This window comes from Leopardus geoffroyi, chromosome B4 (assembly GCF_018350155.1).
Source record: "Leopardus geoffroyi isolate Oge1 chromosome B4, O.geoffroyi_Oge1_pat1.0, whole genome shotgun sequence".
Classification (NCBI taxonomy): domain Eukaryota; kingdom Metazoa; phylum Chordata; class Mammalia; order Carnivora; family Felidae; genus Leopardus; species Leopardus geoffroyi.
The window spans coordinates 83,076,858-83,093,598 of record NC_059341.1 but is presented as its reverse complement, the minus strand read 5'-3'; the positions used below and the strand labels follow the sequence as shown (position 1 = coordinate 83,093,598).

At 43.9% G+C, this 16,741-nt stretch overlaps 1 protein-coding gene across 4 annotated transcripts; it reads right to left on the bottom strand.

The window, feature by feature from the left end:
- Positions 1 to 6: 6 nt before the first annotated feature.
- RAB5B (RAB5B, member RAS oncogene family) lies at positions 7 to 16,303 on the bottom strand. 4 transcript variants are annotated; one of them, XM_045464511.1, is made up of 7 exons: positions 16,068 to 16,101; positions 6,783 to 6,907; positions 5,406 to 5,668; positions 4,175 to 4,326; positions 3,660 to 3,782; positions 3,017 to 3,110; positions 7 to 2,679 (listed from the first exon to the last, which is right to left on the bottom strand). In XM_045464511.1, the coding sequence occupies exons 3-7, from the start codon at positions 5,566 to 5,568 to the stop codon at positions 2,564 to 2,566; spliced, it is 648 nt and encodes a 215-aa protein (XP_045320467.1). In that variant the 5' UTR covers positions 5,569 to 5,668; positions 6,783 to 6,907; positions 16,068 to 16,101; the 3' UTR covers positions 7 to 2,563. The 4 variants fall into 4 exon arrangements, with proteins under 4 accessions (XP_045320467.1, XP_045320469.1, XP_045320466.1 ...); XM_045464513.1 differs by lacking the exons at positions 6,783 to 6,907; positions 16,068 to 16,101 and adding an exon at positions 16,213 to 16,303; XM_045464510.1 differs by lacking the exon at positions 6,783 to 6,907 and having other exon boundaries at positions 16,068 to 16,188.
- Between the last annotated feature and the right edge of the window lie 438 nt (positions 16,304 to 16,741).

Sequence of the window (16,741 nt, the reverse complement as noted above, 5' to 3'; positions counted from 1 at the left end):
CTTTTCTTTTTTTTTTTTTTTTCCTTTTTTACTTACATTAAATACATCGGTAAATCAGCAGTCGCATTCTGTTACCACGATTGTTATGTTGGGAGAGGAAGAAAAGGGAAAAAAGGCAAATGCTTTCTTAGAAGAAAAAAAAAAAGGACACCCCCCCCACCCCCGCCTAAAAAAAAAAAAACAACTGATCAGAAGGGAAGAAAAAAAATGAAGAGCTGGGAAATAAAAACTAAGATCCCCAAGCCCAAGAAAGCTCAAAGGAAAGCAGAAGAACTGGTAGGAAGTAGAAGGACTGGTAGGAAGTAGAAGGAAAGCAGCAGATAGGCCTAAAAGCTAAGGCCAATCCTGTTCCTAAGGGGGCTGGGGAGGGGAGAAAAAGCCTGGAGAAATGGTTTCCCAGCCCCAAGGCAATGAACCACTTCACTCCCATTCCAGGGGGAAAGATGCACAGAGGAAAAAAAAACAAACAAAAAAACCCTTCATTTCTAAGGAATTTAAGAGAGCGATCCTAGTTCTTCCACTTATAAGGATGCACTGGGTGCTTTGGGGGGCTAGTGGGTGCTGGGAAAGGAAGAGAAAAATATATGTGTTTCAGGGCCACGGGAACTAAGGCTGCCCCTGGAAAAGGAAGGGAATTGAGGCCTAAGTGGAAGAACCTAAGCTGGGTCCTTCGGAATCTCAGCTTCAAGGATTTCTCAGCTGCTCTGGGACAGAGGGCAGTCTGCAAATCAAAGGGTAGAAAGGTCACTGTGACCTTTCCTATCTTACTTCCCCCAATTTTCCCAAAATTCTGGGCTGGAACAAGGAGTTTAGAGCTCTCTCTTGCCTTGATGGCTTCACAAAGATATGCTAGAACACCGGATGAGAGAGGCCAAGAAGAGTGGCTAGAGATTTAGAAGGGACCAACATCCTCTGGTGACATGAGACAGCTGTGATGGACCTTCAGTGGCAGTTGTTCCCTGTCCACAGGAACAGGTGTTATGATTTGAGGGGTCCACAAGTAGGCCTGTGGTATTAACTTCTAGTGGTACATGGACTAAACCACTGGCTGGGGGTGAGTATGAGGATAAGAATCGGGGGACTAAATGGAAGATACTAACAAAGGAGAAAAGAAACAGGGCCTGATTGATGGGAGGTGGAGGACAGAACAGACTGTACAATGGGAATAAAGATCATACCTATTTACAGGGAAGTAGAAAAGACACGTTAATGGTTGGATCAAATTGAATGTGAACCCTAGGAAAGGATAGAAAACTCCTCCCTCCTGCCTGACACCCCTCTTCACTCCCATACAATGGCCTAGGCTATCCCGAGACCACTCTCCAGTTGCTCAGTTAATTCCCCAGGAAAGGCAAACCTATACTTGAGAGCTAGGTTGGCAAGAATATAGGTTAAGAGTCAGAGCTGGAGGAAGCAAGCAATGGAGACTGGACTTGAGTAGCTGCCACTGGTCCTGTTCTCTACAGCCCCTCCCCAAACCTCATATATATACTACCTTGGGTTCCATTTAATTAAAAAGGTGAGAGGGCAGGTAAATCAATCAAAACCCCCATAAAACAAGTATCCCAACTGAACTACCACCAATTAAAGTGCAAACTGCAGGGGAATATAGTGGCTGGGGCTGAGGCCATCTAAAGGCCAGAGAAAAAAATGCATATGTATAAATCAGAGGATGGGATCCAGAAACTGGTCCCTCCTCTAATTAGATCACAGCAGAGCCAAAGATGCAGGCAACCAGTGAAGATTCTTTGGAGGACTCTGGGGTCCAGAGTCTCCCCCACTATGGGGGAGAAGCTACCTAAGAGGCTGGGTGAGGGGGAAATCAGGCCTTGGAACAGTTCCAGAGCCACAGGTGACACTGCATCTCCACCTCCTCTACCTCTGCCCAGTTAGCTAACAACACAACTCCCACCTGGTACCCGAGAGCTTGCCTTCCCGTTCTCATCTCTACCTAGAAACACCCTCCACAGGGCCAACTCATGGAGACTGCAGTGTTTTCAAATACGAGAAACTCCAACCAAATAAAAACAAAAAGGAAAGGTTTCCTTACTCCCTCCCGCTCTGAGCCTTACTCTCCCCCAGGGCCCTTTAATGTGACTGAACTGGAAACCTCCTTCCTCGTTCCTGGGTTCACCACCTTCTCCATCCTGGGGAGAGGAGGAAAAGGGGATCAAGAACAGGGATTGACCAAAAGCAGAAGGGGAAGGGGCAGGAGACAAAAAAATGTTTTCTGGAAAAATGAGGAGGAGGAGGAAGAGGAAAGATAAGTAGGTCACTGTCTTGCACCTATAATACAAAGTGAAGAAAGTTTGTTTTGGAAGGTAAGTCCTGGGGGATCTGACCCCCAAGCCCCAGAGTAGGGGTAGGAGGCCAGTGGCAACAGCTGCCTGGTGTTGGTTGCTGAAGCGTTAAAAAGTGCCATGACGGAGCTGTCAGGAGGCAGCCCTTGGGAGCCAGGGCTCAGTGTGCTGTTACCGTAGGGGCTGTGTGCTGAGGGGTGGGGATGGAGGTTATTTCTTAGCTCTCGTGCTAGCTCCATACTTGTTTGCTGCTAGCCACCCCCTCAGTTGCTACAACACTGGCTCTTGTTCTGCTGGGACTGCTCATGGAGATCCACACCCCGGCTTCGGCCTGCTGCACCCCCCAGATTCTGGGGTTCACTCTTTGGCAGCTTCTTAGCTAGAGATAAAAAGAGAAGGGAAAAAAGTATGGTAGATTTTACTCATCTCTCCAAAAAAGACTATTGGGTGGGGGAGTGATATGGGGAAAGGGGAAATGTGAGAGATTAAAAGAATGTTTTGAAGAGGGGAAGGTTCACTTTTGTAAACTACATTAAAGATGTGGGGGGATGGGGGCTAAAGCTGTAGCCAAAGGATGGAAGTCATAATGGAAAGTTATTTCCATACCTAGTGTTCACAGCAGGAGACACTCCCCTCTGTCTTTACGACTTGGGCTAGTGATCTTGCCAAGAGGCAAGGCAAAAAGACAGGAAGACCCCAGGCTGTTCTGAACTTACCTATTGCCAGGAAGAGATCGTTCACGTTCATAGCTGTCTTGGCTGAAGTCTCCATAAACAATAAGCTGTTGTCATCTGCATACGCCTGGGCCTCCTGCAAGGGGTGGGTATACTGGTACTCAGAATGTAAGACAGGAACAAGTACTGTCATTCCACTTCCATGTAGCACCAGAACTAGGTAGTATCCTAGGTTTAATTGCCCTCTGAGCCAGCTGGCTCTGGACTCATATTTTGGTGACGACTTCCTCAAAGATAACTCATGGTCTAGACCATTTAATTCAATAAGCAGATATCAGGAATCTTGATAATGAGGGAGAAGGTAAATTGGTTGGGGGCTTTTAGGTTGTGACACTTGAATAGTCCCTTACCTCAAATTCACCTGCTCCCTCTTTCCTGTTTTCACATTGATACCCCTATAGCTGGTACTCCCCTACCCCTCTGCTCTGAAGTTTTTTTCTGACTCCTCTAAAATCTCCTGGCTGTCATTAGGGTCACAGTATTGTTGTATTTAGCCTGGTGTGGAACTGGGGAATGGAGATGATAAACGTCCTCAGATGAGGTTTTCAGAGAGGGCAGGTTTGGGGACTAAAAATCCCAAGTACAGAGGGAGTGTGTTACAGAGGGATTCTATGGGCCAACTTACTTCATACTCCACCATGCGCTTATTGGCCAGGTCAGCTTTGTTCCCCGCCAGGGCAATAACGATGCTAGGACTGGCCTGTCGCTGTAGTTCCTTTACCCATGTCTTTGCCCGGGCGAAGGTTTCCTAGGAAAACGTGAGGAAGAGAAGGTAGGCTAGAATGACTGCCAATCTAGGCCCATCACCTTCTTTTTTTTTTAACTTAAGATTTTATTAAGTAATTTCTACACCCAACGTGGGGCTTGAACCCACAAGCCCAAGATCAAGAGTCACATGATCCACCGACTGAGCCAGCCAGGTGCCCCAGGCCCATCACCTTCAAAACCCTGTCTCAAAACTCACCTCTTCTAGGCAACCTTCCCTCACTGAAACCACTTGTGTCATTACCTCTGTCTTACCAGCACTTGGGAGTAGAATTTATACTCTTATTTTATTTTGCCATTTCAAGAACTTGTTTTTTCTTCCCCACCTAATTTAATTCCTATTAATAAAAGCAAGAAACTTCACAGCCCACTTACCTGATTAGTAATGTCATAAACCACAATGGCAGCTTGGGCACCTCTGTAGTACATGGGGGCCAAGCTATGGTATCGCTCCTGCCCAGCTGTGTCCCAAATCTCAAACTTGACTGTTGTGTCATCTAGACAAACAGACTGGGTGAGGAAGGCCGCTGTGGATGAGAGAATGGAGGGGAAGAAGTTGTAAGTAGGAGGATCAATGGGAAAATCCCAGCCCCCTTCATAATATCTCCATTCTCAGTCTAAGACCAGTTACCAACCAGGTCATTCAGCTAAGGAAAAGGTTTAGAGTTCCTCTCCTTATGTATAGGTCTTAGAACCAGGATTAAGACTGCCCTTGGCTAAGTCCTTCCTGCCAGAAGTTCCTCTAAGTAGTGGGGGCACATAAGCTATCAATGTTAGAGAGAGGAGCTGACACTTATCTCTCTTCTAACCAAAATAGAGGAATAAGGGATAGTGACAGAAAATAAGTTTCAAATAAAGGTCACATCAATAATTAATTAGAAGATTTTAAAGACTGATGACAGATCCCACTATTAGCAATATAATTTGGCTGTTACTTTTTTATATAATCTTCCGCTGGTCCAAGAACACTGCATTTCCAAGGTTACTAGTAAAAGTAGGGAAGGTGTAACATGGGAGTTCTCATAAAAGATCTTTTACTGAATTACCGCCCTACGGAGTAGTAGAAGGGAGAAGGTAGCAAAGGTGGGAAAAGCAGATGTCTTTTATCTTTTATATTTAGTTCCAGCCTCTTCTACAGAGCTTTTCCAAACATACATGTCTACACCTCCACCAAATTCACCCTACTTCCCATACTGATTAGTACATCTAGGGCAGGGCCTAAGCATGACAGGATAAAAATGTTCCCCAGGTGATTCTGATGTACACTTTTGATTACGAATCACTGCTTTAAGCCAACCCTGCTCAAGATGACACTCAACTAAACTTCAATTGGATTAAGAGGAAAGTGAGAGGAAGAAGACAAACATTAAAAAAAAATTAGTGATTTTCTTGGTGTGCAAAGGTCAACCTTTCTAATTTTCTTCTAGGAAGCAAGAGGACAAACATATATCTATTTTTTGGCATTATGACAATTTTTTTTTCTTCTGTTTTATAAAGGATTTCTGTTCCAGAGAGCTAAAAAGGCCAGCTCCACAATCAGGTCTCTAGATCTCCCTTCAAAAAGCCTCACTACACACTGAACCTCCTCTTTCCCTGAGGTACTCACCTCCAATGGTGCTCTCCTGGTACTCATGAAACTGCCCTTTGACAAAACGTAATACCAGACTAGACTTCCCCACTGCAGATTCACCCAGCAGGACCAATTTGAACTGGCATATTTTGCTGGCCTGGGGCTGCCCATTGGGCCTGGCTGTGCTTCTGCTAGTCATGGCTAGATTATCCGAATGGGAAAGGGTGGAGGGAGGGGGGATGCCACAAAGCGGCAAAGGGGGAAGGGGGAAGGGGAGGGGACTTCAGGCTTCAACAGTCCTGCAAGAAAAAAAAGTGGGTAAAATTAAACACCGGGCCATTGCTGCTGCAATCAGTTTTAGAGAAAAGATAAATCTCCTAATTTCTTTGCTCCTATGAGGACTTAATAATTAAAATCAACCCCATTAACCCCATCAACCCCATCAACCCCACGGAGAGGGTCCCAGGTAGCTGACACTCAGTGGTAAGAATGCGGAACAGGGGCGCCTGGGTGGCGCAGTCGGTTAAGCGTCCGACTTCAGCCAGGTCACGATCTCGCGGCGTGAGTTCGAGCCCCGCGTCAGGCTCTGGGCTGATGGCTCAGGGCCTGGAGCCTGTTTCCGATTCTGTGTCTCCCTCTCTCTCTGCCCCTCCCCCGTTCATCCTCTGTCTCTCTCTGTCCCAAAAATAAATAAACGTTGAAAAAAAAAATTAAAAAAAAAAAAAAAAAAAAAAAGAATGCGGAACAATAAAATAAAAATTGCATCGGAAGTGGAGTCTGCCCTACTACATAATCTCCAACTGCTAAGGGAGCTGAAATGGAGAGACTGAAAATGGTATGAAATAAGTTTATTTCCCATTACTTTTCCACCAGATCTTCAAATAGCAAATTGATCAATTTTTAGTTGGCCCGAAGAACACCCAAATCTACCCGCAAGTACCGTAGACCCCCAGTATCTCCTTGGTATCCCTGGTGCTGTCCTTCCCCTCACCCCCATCTTTTTTCTAGCTTTCAAAATGAGAGATGCACTCTAGGGGTGTGGGATGAGTCACCCCTCCCTAGGAGCAGAGGGGTAGCTTCTGGGTCCATATCCTTCATACACAACCAGTCTTCTTGATGTTTCTGAAACTCTAACCAGGGTCCATTTGCCAGAAAAATCTGTCTTTTATCATTTCTGGTCAAAGGTGAGTAGAGAAATAGACCATAGACAACTAACAAATCGCATTCAGCATCAACTCTTTCTTTTTGCTTCTGCCACCTCTCTGAGTCTGAGAATCTACCATGTCTAAGAATCAGTAGGCTTAACCTCTCAACTTGCAGCTGTCTTCCTGGTGCCTAGGGATTAGATTACTCTCCAAACTAAATGGGCCTCACAGCTGTAGCCCTCCAAATTTGAAGCAGAGAAAGGTGTACCTTTTGACACAAGCAGGAGTCTCCAGAGGATGATGCAGGGATAAGTTTTCAAGCAATAAACATTTGATGAAAAGAAACTGAACCACCTTTTTTTTTTTTTTTAACCTCCCAAGGAGCTTGGAAAGCTGGTGGTAGAAGAGGAGACAGAGACAGAAGTGGAGACTTCTGAGAGTCTAATCATCCAAACCTGAATATATTTCATCATTCTGATTCTGAGGGGAAAGGAACTATAAGATTCAAAGGTGTTAGCATGATTAGAATATGCAAACCTTCTGTCCAAAACCCAAGCATTAGTTTGGTTGTACTTTGTTCAAATTAATCTTTCTGTTCTCCAAGGCTGATTCTAATAACTCCATAAACATACTTTATGGCATGTGGGGAAACATTATTTTGTCACTATAGCAAGATGCTTTGGAGTCAAATCAGCGTTAACAATCTGTAATTCTAGTAAAGATAGAATAAAGATAGTAAAGAGAAAAACTATACAGGAGGCAGTGCAGAGGAACAAAGACTATGAAGTCTAATTCACTGGGTTTATTTTACAGTTTTGCTTACTACCTGTGAAGCTTTGGGCAGATTACTAAATCCATCTGTGCATTTCTTTCATCTGTAAAATGGGATAATACTTTATGGGCTGCATAAAGCTGTTGTGAGGACTGAGATAACACAAATAAGTACTGACAGGGGCATCTGGGTGGCTCAGTTGGTTAAACTTCTGACTCCTTGATTTCAGCTCAGGTCATCATCTCATGGTCATGAGATTGAGCCCTGCCTTGGGCTCCACGCTCAGTGTGGATCCTGCTTGGGATTCTTTCTCCCTCTTTCTCTGCCCCTCCCCAGCATGCGCATGTTCTCTCAAAATGAATAAACTTAAAAAATAAATATGCGGCAAAAAGTGCTTCATGAATATTAAACCACTAATCATTTTTTTTGAGTGTGCATGTGTGAGCTGGGGAGGGAGAGAGGAGAAAGAATCTCAAGCAGGCTTCACACCCAGTGTGGAGCAAAAGCTTGACATTCTGTCTCTGGACCCCGAGATAATGACCTGAGATGAAATCAAGAGTTGGATGCTTAACCGACTGAGCCATCCAGGCACTCCTCATTATTAACGACATCAAGAAATTTCTCTGAGCCTTTCCTTCCACCTTTATAAAATGGAAAAAACACCTAACTCACAGAGTAGCAATAAAGGTTAAGGAAAAGATATATTTAGCATAGTGCTAAAAAATAAGTATTGTTGGGGAGTCTGGGCAGCTCTGTCGGTTAAGCATCCAACTCCTGGTTTTGGCTCAGGTCGTGATCTCAGTCATGAAATCGACCCCCCCCCCCCCCCCCCCGCTTTCTGCCTCTCTTCTGTTCGCACTCTCTCTCTCAAAATAAATAAACTTGAGGAAAAAAAGGTATTATTTAGTGGGCCTGATTTACAGAAAAGATCAATGAGAACTCCAAAAAGTCCCAAAGTAGACTAGATTAAGACAGAGGAATGTAAGAAATTACTCTGATTCTACTGGGTATTTTATATTCCCCAGGCCAGTGAGTCCTACGAATCCAGATACACACAGGCTATTTTGTGGTGTTTTCAGTGGTTCATGAGGAAATGGTAAAAATAAAGACGATATAGCAAGTTTTTCATAAAGCTAAATTTATTCAATTTAAAAGAATATTCTCTGTAACAAGACTTCTAACTTCTTACTTTCTTAGTATCAATTTCCTCTCAAAGGTAAATATGTATTATATAGAAAAACCTCTAACACCTATTGTTAAAAAATTGTAGTACAAAACACATGGTTGGATCCTACATATGTAAAACAAAATTCTGCATATAAAACATTTTGGAAGAATACATACAAATTTGTTAACAATTTTGTTACCTCTCTCTGAGGAGAGTAGGATTGAGGAGGGTGTTATGTGAAGGTCTTAAGAGTTTTTCATTCTACCAAATTCTTTTTTTTTTTAAGAGGAAATATATATTTTTTAATTATATTTTTAGGAAGCATTTTTTTTTAAAGCTTTCTAAATAACTGTTTTAATGCTTTAAAAATATAATGGTGTTGATTGGCAATAGTAAGACTTCTAAATACCAGTATGTGGGAAAACAAAAACCCTCAAATTTAAATTAATTGGTCCACAAAATCCTAAATTCTGGGATCCAGTATTGCAAGAATCGGTATTAATTAGGTTCTTAGCCACTAGTCACAATGCTTTAGCTCTTTTTCAAACTGGGGGTTGTAAACCAATAATGACCTTGAAGTCACTTGTGGATCATGATCAATATATTAAAAAAAAGTTGGGGGGGAGTGCCTGGGTGGTTCAGTTGGTTGAGCATCTGACTCTTGATTTTGCCTCAGGTCGTGACTTTGTGGTTCAAGAGTTTAAGCCCCATCCATGTCAGACTCTGCTAACAGTGTGGAGGCTGCTTGGGATTCTCTTTCTCCTCTCTCTCTCAAAATAAATAAATAAATGTTAAAAATTTTTTTAAAGAAAAAAATAACAAGTATGTTGCAAATAAGAATCATTTTGTGAAAATGTTTCACTTTATGTACACACATTGAATTATGATGTAAAATGTTTTATTAGGAGTCATGATTAAAATAAAAAGTTTAAAAAACTGCTCTGGAGAGGCCTGACAAGGAAGGAGGGGTTAATAAGGATGGGAGGAAGTCTAGTCTCTCACCAGCCTATAGGTTATGGTTACTGTTATAAAACTTCTAGATGAAATTAAGATGAGGGCTGACTATAGCTCTCCAGGGGTCAGAGGATTCCTCAACCCTGCTACTGAAGTTATGACACAATTATGAAAATGGGGAGTCAAATTAGACAGGGGCAGTCCCGTGTAGTGCTGGTAACGGCTTTGGAAATCAAGCAAGGTTGGGTTTTACACTCTGCTTTGCCAGTTAAAATCTACTGTGATCTTACACTACTCCCTTTGCCTTTCTGAGCCCTGGCTTCCTTATCTATAAGGATCTTTGGGGAGGGAGGGGGTTGGAAAAAGTAGTAAAGAGTGAAATTTGAATTCACTTCCAAAGTTCTGGGTACATTTAAGAAATTCCTGGGGTGCCTGGGTGGCTTAGTCAGTTAAGCATCCAATTTCGGCTCAGGTCATGATCTCATGGTTCATGGTTTCAAGCCCTGTGTCAAGGCTCTGTGCTGACAGCTCAGAGCCTGGAGCCTGCTTCAGATTCTGTGTCTCCCTCTCTCTCTGACCCTCCCCTGCTTGCGCTCTGTCTCTCTCTCTCAAGAATAAACATTAAAAAAAAAAAAAAAGAATAAACATTAAAAAAAAGAAATTTCTTTCCCTTAGAGTTTCTTAGAATCTGTGAGGAATGATTTTTAAAAACATATTTATGTGGCACTTCATATACACTGTTTCATAAGAAAAGATAGGCCATCATAACTCTACACTTTAGAACAGAAAACAGATGACACAATAGGAAAAAACAGATGATAAGCTGATCAAGTTTCCTTTAGGTGACATACATATGCTATATTCTTTAAGACACAACAGGAAAAGTTACTAGATTCTTTGACTTATTTGCTCACCTTTTCTTTCCTTTTCCTTCCTTCCTTCCTTTCTTTAAGTAAGCTCTACATCCAAGATGGGTTGAACTCACAACCCCAAGATCAAGAGTTGCATGCTCTACCCGCAGAGCCAGCCAGGTGCCCCAATTATTTGCTTACATTTTCAACTATTTCAAAGCATGTGATCTAAGGGGCAGAACACTAAGCCTCAATGTTACTACTTTACAAGGAGAAAACATGGGAGTTAGAATGGACTGAATTTTCATAGGCACATGGCTCTAGGCCTGGGAAAATAGTAGTAGGGAGTAGGGGAAATGTGGAGATAGGAAACAGTCACAAGCACATTCAGGTTGCAAAACCCTTGTTACCCCCACAGACAAATCAGCAAACTTTCTTGCTACTAAGCAACCTTGGATTGTCACAGATTAGAAACTAGTGGGTTAGAAAAAACTACCTCCTACCCGATGTGTCACCTCAATAATATGTCTTACCTTCCCTGTTCACAGTAATTGATGGGCTGCCCATCACTGTGCCTTGATCTTCAACCCCAACATGTATATAAGGCTATTATGTTTTCTATGCAATAGCTAGACTCTCAAAAGATCAGGGGTACAGATGTGAAATAATATATGTAAGATTCAAATGATTCCTAGTGGTGACTTTTTTTTTTCCTAAGAGTTGACAGTAGGCAAATGATCCGTTCAAAGACAAAACATAAACCACTGCCACCCAGCCAAGTGGTGTGATGATTACCTTCAAACCTGAGGCAAAAAAAGGGAGGACAAGGAAGTTATTCTTCCCTTCAACCCTTTCAGACTGGGAGAGAAAAAATCAGATTTAACTTCCCTTAGAAGTGCAGCTCCACAAAAATGGTTTATCAAATGACCATTAACTAGGGAGGACTGAGGTTTGACCATGGCATCAGCCCACTGGGGAGGGGAAGGTGGAGGATGAAGGGGTCAGTTCATTAGTTTGGGTAGCTCCCCTAAACGCTCAGGAAAAGTATGCATAGGAAAGGTTTCTCAGTTTGCTGGTTCCAGCAGAGCAAGACTCTATTCTTCAGCCCCCCTTCCACTTGGTATCTTTGAGTGTCTGAGCCAAACACATTATGAAGCCTCTAGAAGACTATCACCTATTAACAGAGACTAACTTCCAGATACATTGCCACTGGAGTCTAGCCCACACTCAAATGTCAGTCCCATAAGGTCAGTTTGCCAGATAAGAGCAGTCTAGAGGTCTAGTCCAGTCTCTGTATTTTACAGGTAAGGTAACTGAGGCACATATTAATCAACTTGCCAGGTGTTACCATACAGACAGCTATCACAAATAATATTAACTTGCCAGGTGTTATCATACAGACAGCTAAATCTCCTTTTGGTAAGTACTCCAAGTCATGTACTCTTGCTAGTAGTATACCACTATACCTCTTAAGGAAGCAGGAGATGCTAACTCTGAATTGAACCCTGAAGAGGGCATCAGGACTGGATCAAGAGCTTAGATTGGATAGTTTCTGCCTCTATTCAGTTTAGATAAGTACTTCCTTTGGGACTAAAACCAGGTAGACAGACCCAGGACTTCCCTGAGAGCTAGAATCCAATTCTATATTCTTCTAACAGAATAATTCACTCATTACCATGCCTCTCTAGAAGGTCTTGACCAACCCTGCCAGGAAGGCTGAAATGGAAATAATATAATGGAATAAATGATAGGGAAAGAGTGGTAACTTTTACAAGGGTCTGTGTGCTGGGGACTAATGCAAGAGATTTAATGATTAGGGAAGATAGGACAAAAGCCAGTGAATACCTTCAACTCTCAACTTCTTTTAGACCCCAAATTACTAAAATCTTGAACTGAGAGTTCTACTACTTGGCTCTTTCATTGTGTTGACCAATGTTAATTAACGAGTCACTGTCTTAAATGAGAGAGTCCTTCCACTTCCCCCCACTCTCCCTTCCATTTCCCTAAGAGGTAAAAAGCATACTTATCAGTATGGTAGTACAAACTCTATTGACCTAGGAAAGATTTGGAATGTCCTTCCCCACTTTGTGAGACCAGTAAACTCGTAATTTATCTTTTAAGGCCAAGCTTAAATGTCACCTTCTCTGTGAGACACCTTCTCACCCAGCAGAATTCATCAGTTTCCTCTGGGGTCCCCTAGAATTACGACAGTATTTCTATCACAGCATTTATTACATGATATGAGTTAATTGTGTGTGTTTGTTCTGCTGAACTATCAACCTCTCAAAAAGTGTTACTATTTTTTTTTATGTCATCTTGACTTTCTAGCACAATGCCTGGTCCCTAGTAGGTGTTCATTAAATGCTCTCTAAATTAATTAAGGCTAAAGCAGTCCTGCTTTCCTCCTTCATCTCTTCTTCCCCTTTTTGTGCCACCTGGATAGCTTCTTACTCAGTTCCATTTGGGAATGTTTTTAATAGTCCTCAGAATACCAATTCTCTCCCTGGCCTCTTTGTGATCTCCCTTGGATGGAGGGCCCCCTTGAGACCCAGCCCACAAAGTACTGTTGCAACTCACATGGGCTAACTGCTTTTCCTGTCACCCGTTACTATGCTCAGATGGCCTAATCACACCCAATATGTGGCCCTCCCACCTTAACACTGAAGCAACTGTGGCTTAAAACAAGTTCCCTGAGTTTTCAGTTAATGTTAAGTGTTCAAAAAACTTTGGGTCATTATCTCTATTAATTCCTGAACTTGAGAAACACAAGTTAAGAAAACAAAAAACAAAAAAACCCACCATCACACCACCACAGAGTTACAGGACATTCTGAAAAGGTATCCACTGCCCCTAAACCAAAGCTACAGCCTGGCTCAGAAATCTGCATACACTTTGCCCACCTGGTTGGCTCCTTACTAAGCTCAGTTACTGTTCAATGACTAATTCTTTCCTAAAACACTCTTGGGAAGTGGGAGTGTACTGTGTAGGGTTTTAAGGTATCCTTCCTCCTTGAGGGCTGTTGCATTTCCTTATTTTGAGTTTACTGTCTTACACTTTGGTTACTTTCCAATCTGAAATGCTTTAGGATTAGGGAGCAGCCTACACACTTGCTTCTCCTAACTTATATATCCTCAGAAGTCAAATTCGTATCAATGCATACAAACAAGCAAACTACAGAAAAGCAATCCTTGCTCCTGGGCAAGGTGAGAGTTAGAAGATAGGAGGTATGACTTGAAGGACAATGGGAAAGCCCTCTTCTCCAAATACATTTTTATAATTCTGGATCTGTGTCAGATTGTTTCTTGAAGGTAGACTTGGATTAAAAAGAAGGTGGAAAAGACAAAAAAAAAAAAAAAAAAAAAAAGTCTTGAAGAAAGGGACACGATACCACCAGGGGGTAGAAAATGGCAAAGCCTGTAGAGGATTAAAACACACACATAGACACATATCCACACAATTTTCTCTAGGACTGGCTTTGCAGAAGGAAAAGAAAAACTCCTGGGGGACATAATTGAAGTTTCTGAGGGCACTGTACAAAGGCTGGGCACATTAGAGGGCTTCTAGAGCCAGTAAGAACAAATTCAATTAATAAGGTGGTAGTATGAAATGTCCTAGCTGTACTGAGGTTTAGAGGAAAACCAATTTCAAATCCAGAGAAACTTGAGAGCTTCTCACATCACTACAGAAAGACAGATACAGGGGCCCCTTAGGAGAGCCACTGTCTTCTTTTGGGTTAATGAAAAGATATTCAATGAATGTCTGAACACGCAGAGGCCATGAACCAGAAGACGGAGGTCTCAAATTCCTCACTTTAGCAAAGATGCCAATAATTCTCCCAAACAAAAAGATTTACCTCAATGCTTCTTTCCTGCCCATAAAAAAAGTATTGGCCATCTATTTGGGCATTTCCTAGGATACCTAATGCACAACTGGGGGATGCTGGGACGGGGGGGGGGGGGGGGGGGGGGGGGGGAGGTGCGGTGCTCTGTGTTTTAAAAAGGTGAGGAGGAATAACCCAAAGTATAGCTCTCTGCTTGTGTGAATTTGATAGAAGACAAAATGATCTGTGAAAGGAGCACAATAAATAAGAGAGTATCATTCCAGAAGAGAAAACTGGAAAGAATGAGAGACCAGAGTTTAGTGGGAACATGAAAACAGAATTGCCTTTGGTGGCACATCCCCCAAAGTAAGATTAGTCTGATCTGTTGTCTCTTATCTCTGACCTTTCTGGATAAAATGAGCGAAGTATGTGTGTGAAGATTTACACTTTTTACACTTCTGTACAGCCTGAATATTTAAAAATATGTACATATTACTTGTGTAATTAAGAAGAAATATAATCATAAAATACATTTGTATAAGAGGGTAAAAGGAGGAAGTATAAGGGAAAATCCAATAAACTCCAACTATAGGGGACTAAGGAGATCAGAAGACCATTAAAAATATATGGGGGGGGGGGTGGAGAATGTGATTCCTGTGCCTTAGTAATCCATCTTTTTCTCTACTCACCCGTTCCTCATATGCCTCACTGTTTGACCCAACTTTTACCTGGGCTCCTGAAGAAGTAGACAAAGAATAGGGGTGATGCCAACCTTCTGGAATGGAATTTCTCACTCTTCCTCAAATCCCTTCCTCAGTGATATCACCTCATATTTCCAGGCTTGTTCCACCTAACCATTACCTGCCTGGGAAATACCCAAGTTGAAGTCCCATAAAAGTTTCACCAACTATGGTCAGAAGATCTGTGACTGGGGATCTCTTAAGCCCCTTTCCAGAGCGGATAATACAATCGCTGATCCCCTGCTTCTAGGTCAGAGATACTGTAACCACCATAGATCAGATTATTAAGTGAGAACAAACACCCCCCAAATCCAACTTCTTATTTCTTAGACAGCGTTGCACCCTAACCCAGCTGAGGTTGGTAAGAAGAAACACAGACTGCACCTTAAACCAGCTGAAGCCAAGGAAAAGTGTAGGGAACAGTTGGAACAGCCAACAGTCACAATTTTTTTTTTTTTTTTTAACTTTTGTCTTCATTCGCTACCCCGGGAGTACCAAAAAACTTCGAGTCACCACAACTCACCACTAAGAGGAACAAAAGAGTGGGTCCTTTCAAGACCCAGATCCTCCAGTCCACCCATGAGCATTCCCAGAAGCTCCCATAACTGATACCAGGCCCTGCTTCCACTTCTCCAACTAACTAGTCTTCTAGATTAGAAAAGCTTTCCTCCTTTGCCTCAGTTCTCCCTCAATGAACCCAAATCCCTCTCAGCTCAACTCAGAGCACCCTAGTTATTTTCATAATAGACACTTTCCCTGAAGAGAATGCCCCTTACACAACTAAGATGCCTTCTCAGGCCCTTCCAACTAGACAGCTCGAAAGCCTCAGCCCCGGTTATCCTCGCGGCCCGGGCGTCTGGTTTGACCCCTCCGCACCTCCCGGCAAATGGGCTTACCTCACCCGTTGCCCCGTCCCTTTCCCCCAGCTCCTCCCTCCCCAGAGCTGCTCAATGAGGCCTGCCCCTGCCCTCACACAGCCCCGGGCCTCCCGCGCCGGCCCTCGGCCCCCGCAGGCCGCCAACACAACCCGGCCGCCTCCCGGCCTCACCAACTTCGGGCTCCCAGCCCGCCCGGCCCCCTCCTCAGCGCCCCCATTAGGCCTGCCGGGGCCCGGCCCCCTGCTCCCCTCTCCAGTGGGCCGCCCTGACCCCTCGCTGAGGTCCAGACCCGCCTCTGCTCTCAGGCCAGTCCGCTCTCCTCTCCTGGGCGCCTCCGCCCCTGCCCTTGTGGGCTCCATCAGCCCGGTACCTGGGGCTCCGTCTCCCCCGTCGGGCCCAAGCCTGTGTCGAACAGACAAACAGCTGCAGCTCAACCAAACCTCCTGCCCCTCCTCCTCCTCCTCCTCCTCGCCTTGGGGTAGGGGCCCCAGCCAATAGCACGATTACCCGCCTACCACCAAGGGTGGGCGATGTGTGCACTAATCCGCCAATCCTCTGGAGAAAGGCGGGCCTCTTCCGGCGCCGTCACCAACGGGTACCAGCGAGGGACTGGACAGGCGGGGCTCCGGACCAATATAGAGAGGGAAACCTCGAAGATGGACGAGGTGAGGAGCCAGTAAAGAGCTAGCTTTCTGAGACAGGGGGCGGTTCACTGCTGACAGGCGTACATATCAACCAATAACATCTCGACGCCCTCATGACCCCGCCTTCTGACTCATAAACATCTAATCAGGTGAGTGATGGAGGCGGGTCCAAGTGAAGATTTAACCAGTACTGGGAAAATTCGGAACTTGAATGGCAGGCAAGGCGGGTTGAAAGTAGCCTTAGGAAGGCAGCTACTGACCATCGCCCCTCCCCCCGAATTTGGCGGGGGCTGACTCTAGCTCCCCGCCCTTTATGACAAATTGGCGGCGTAAAGAGAAATATCTCACCTAAGGACCCGGAGTCCGGGAATTAAAGTATAGCTCACGTCGGTGCGTCCTC

What these genes read in the sequence shown, in the direction of transcription:
- RAB5B (XM_045464513.1), bottom strand. Translation starts at nt 5,568, where the DNA reads ATGACTAGCAGAAGCACAGCCAGGCCCAATGGGCAGCCCCAGGCCAGC. An exon ending in TTTATGACATTACTAATCAG is followed by an intron (nt 3,783 to 4,174) that starts GTAAGTGGGCTG and finishes ACGTTTTCCTAG; the next exon opens with GAAACCTTCGCCCGGGCAAA. An exon ending in AGCGCATGGTGGAGTATGAA is followed by an intron (nt 3,111 to 3,659) that starts GTAAGTTGGCCC and finishes CACCCCTTGCAG; the next exon opens with GAGGCCCAGGCGTATGCAGA.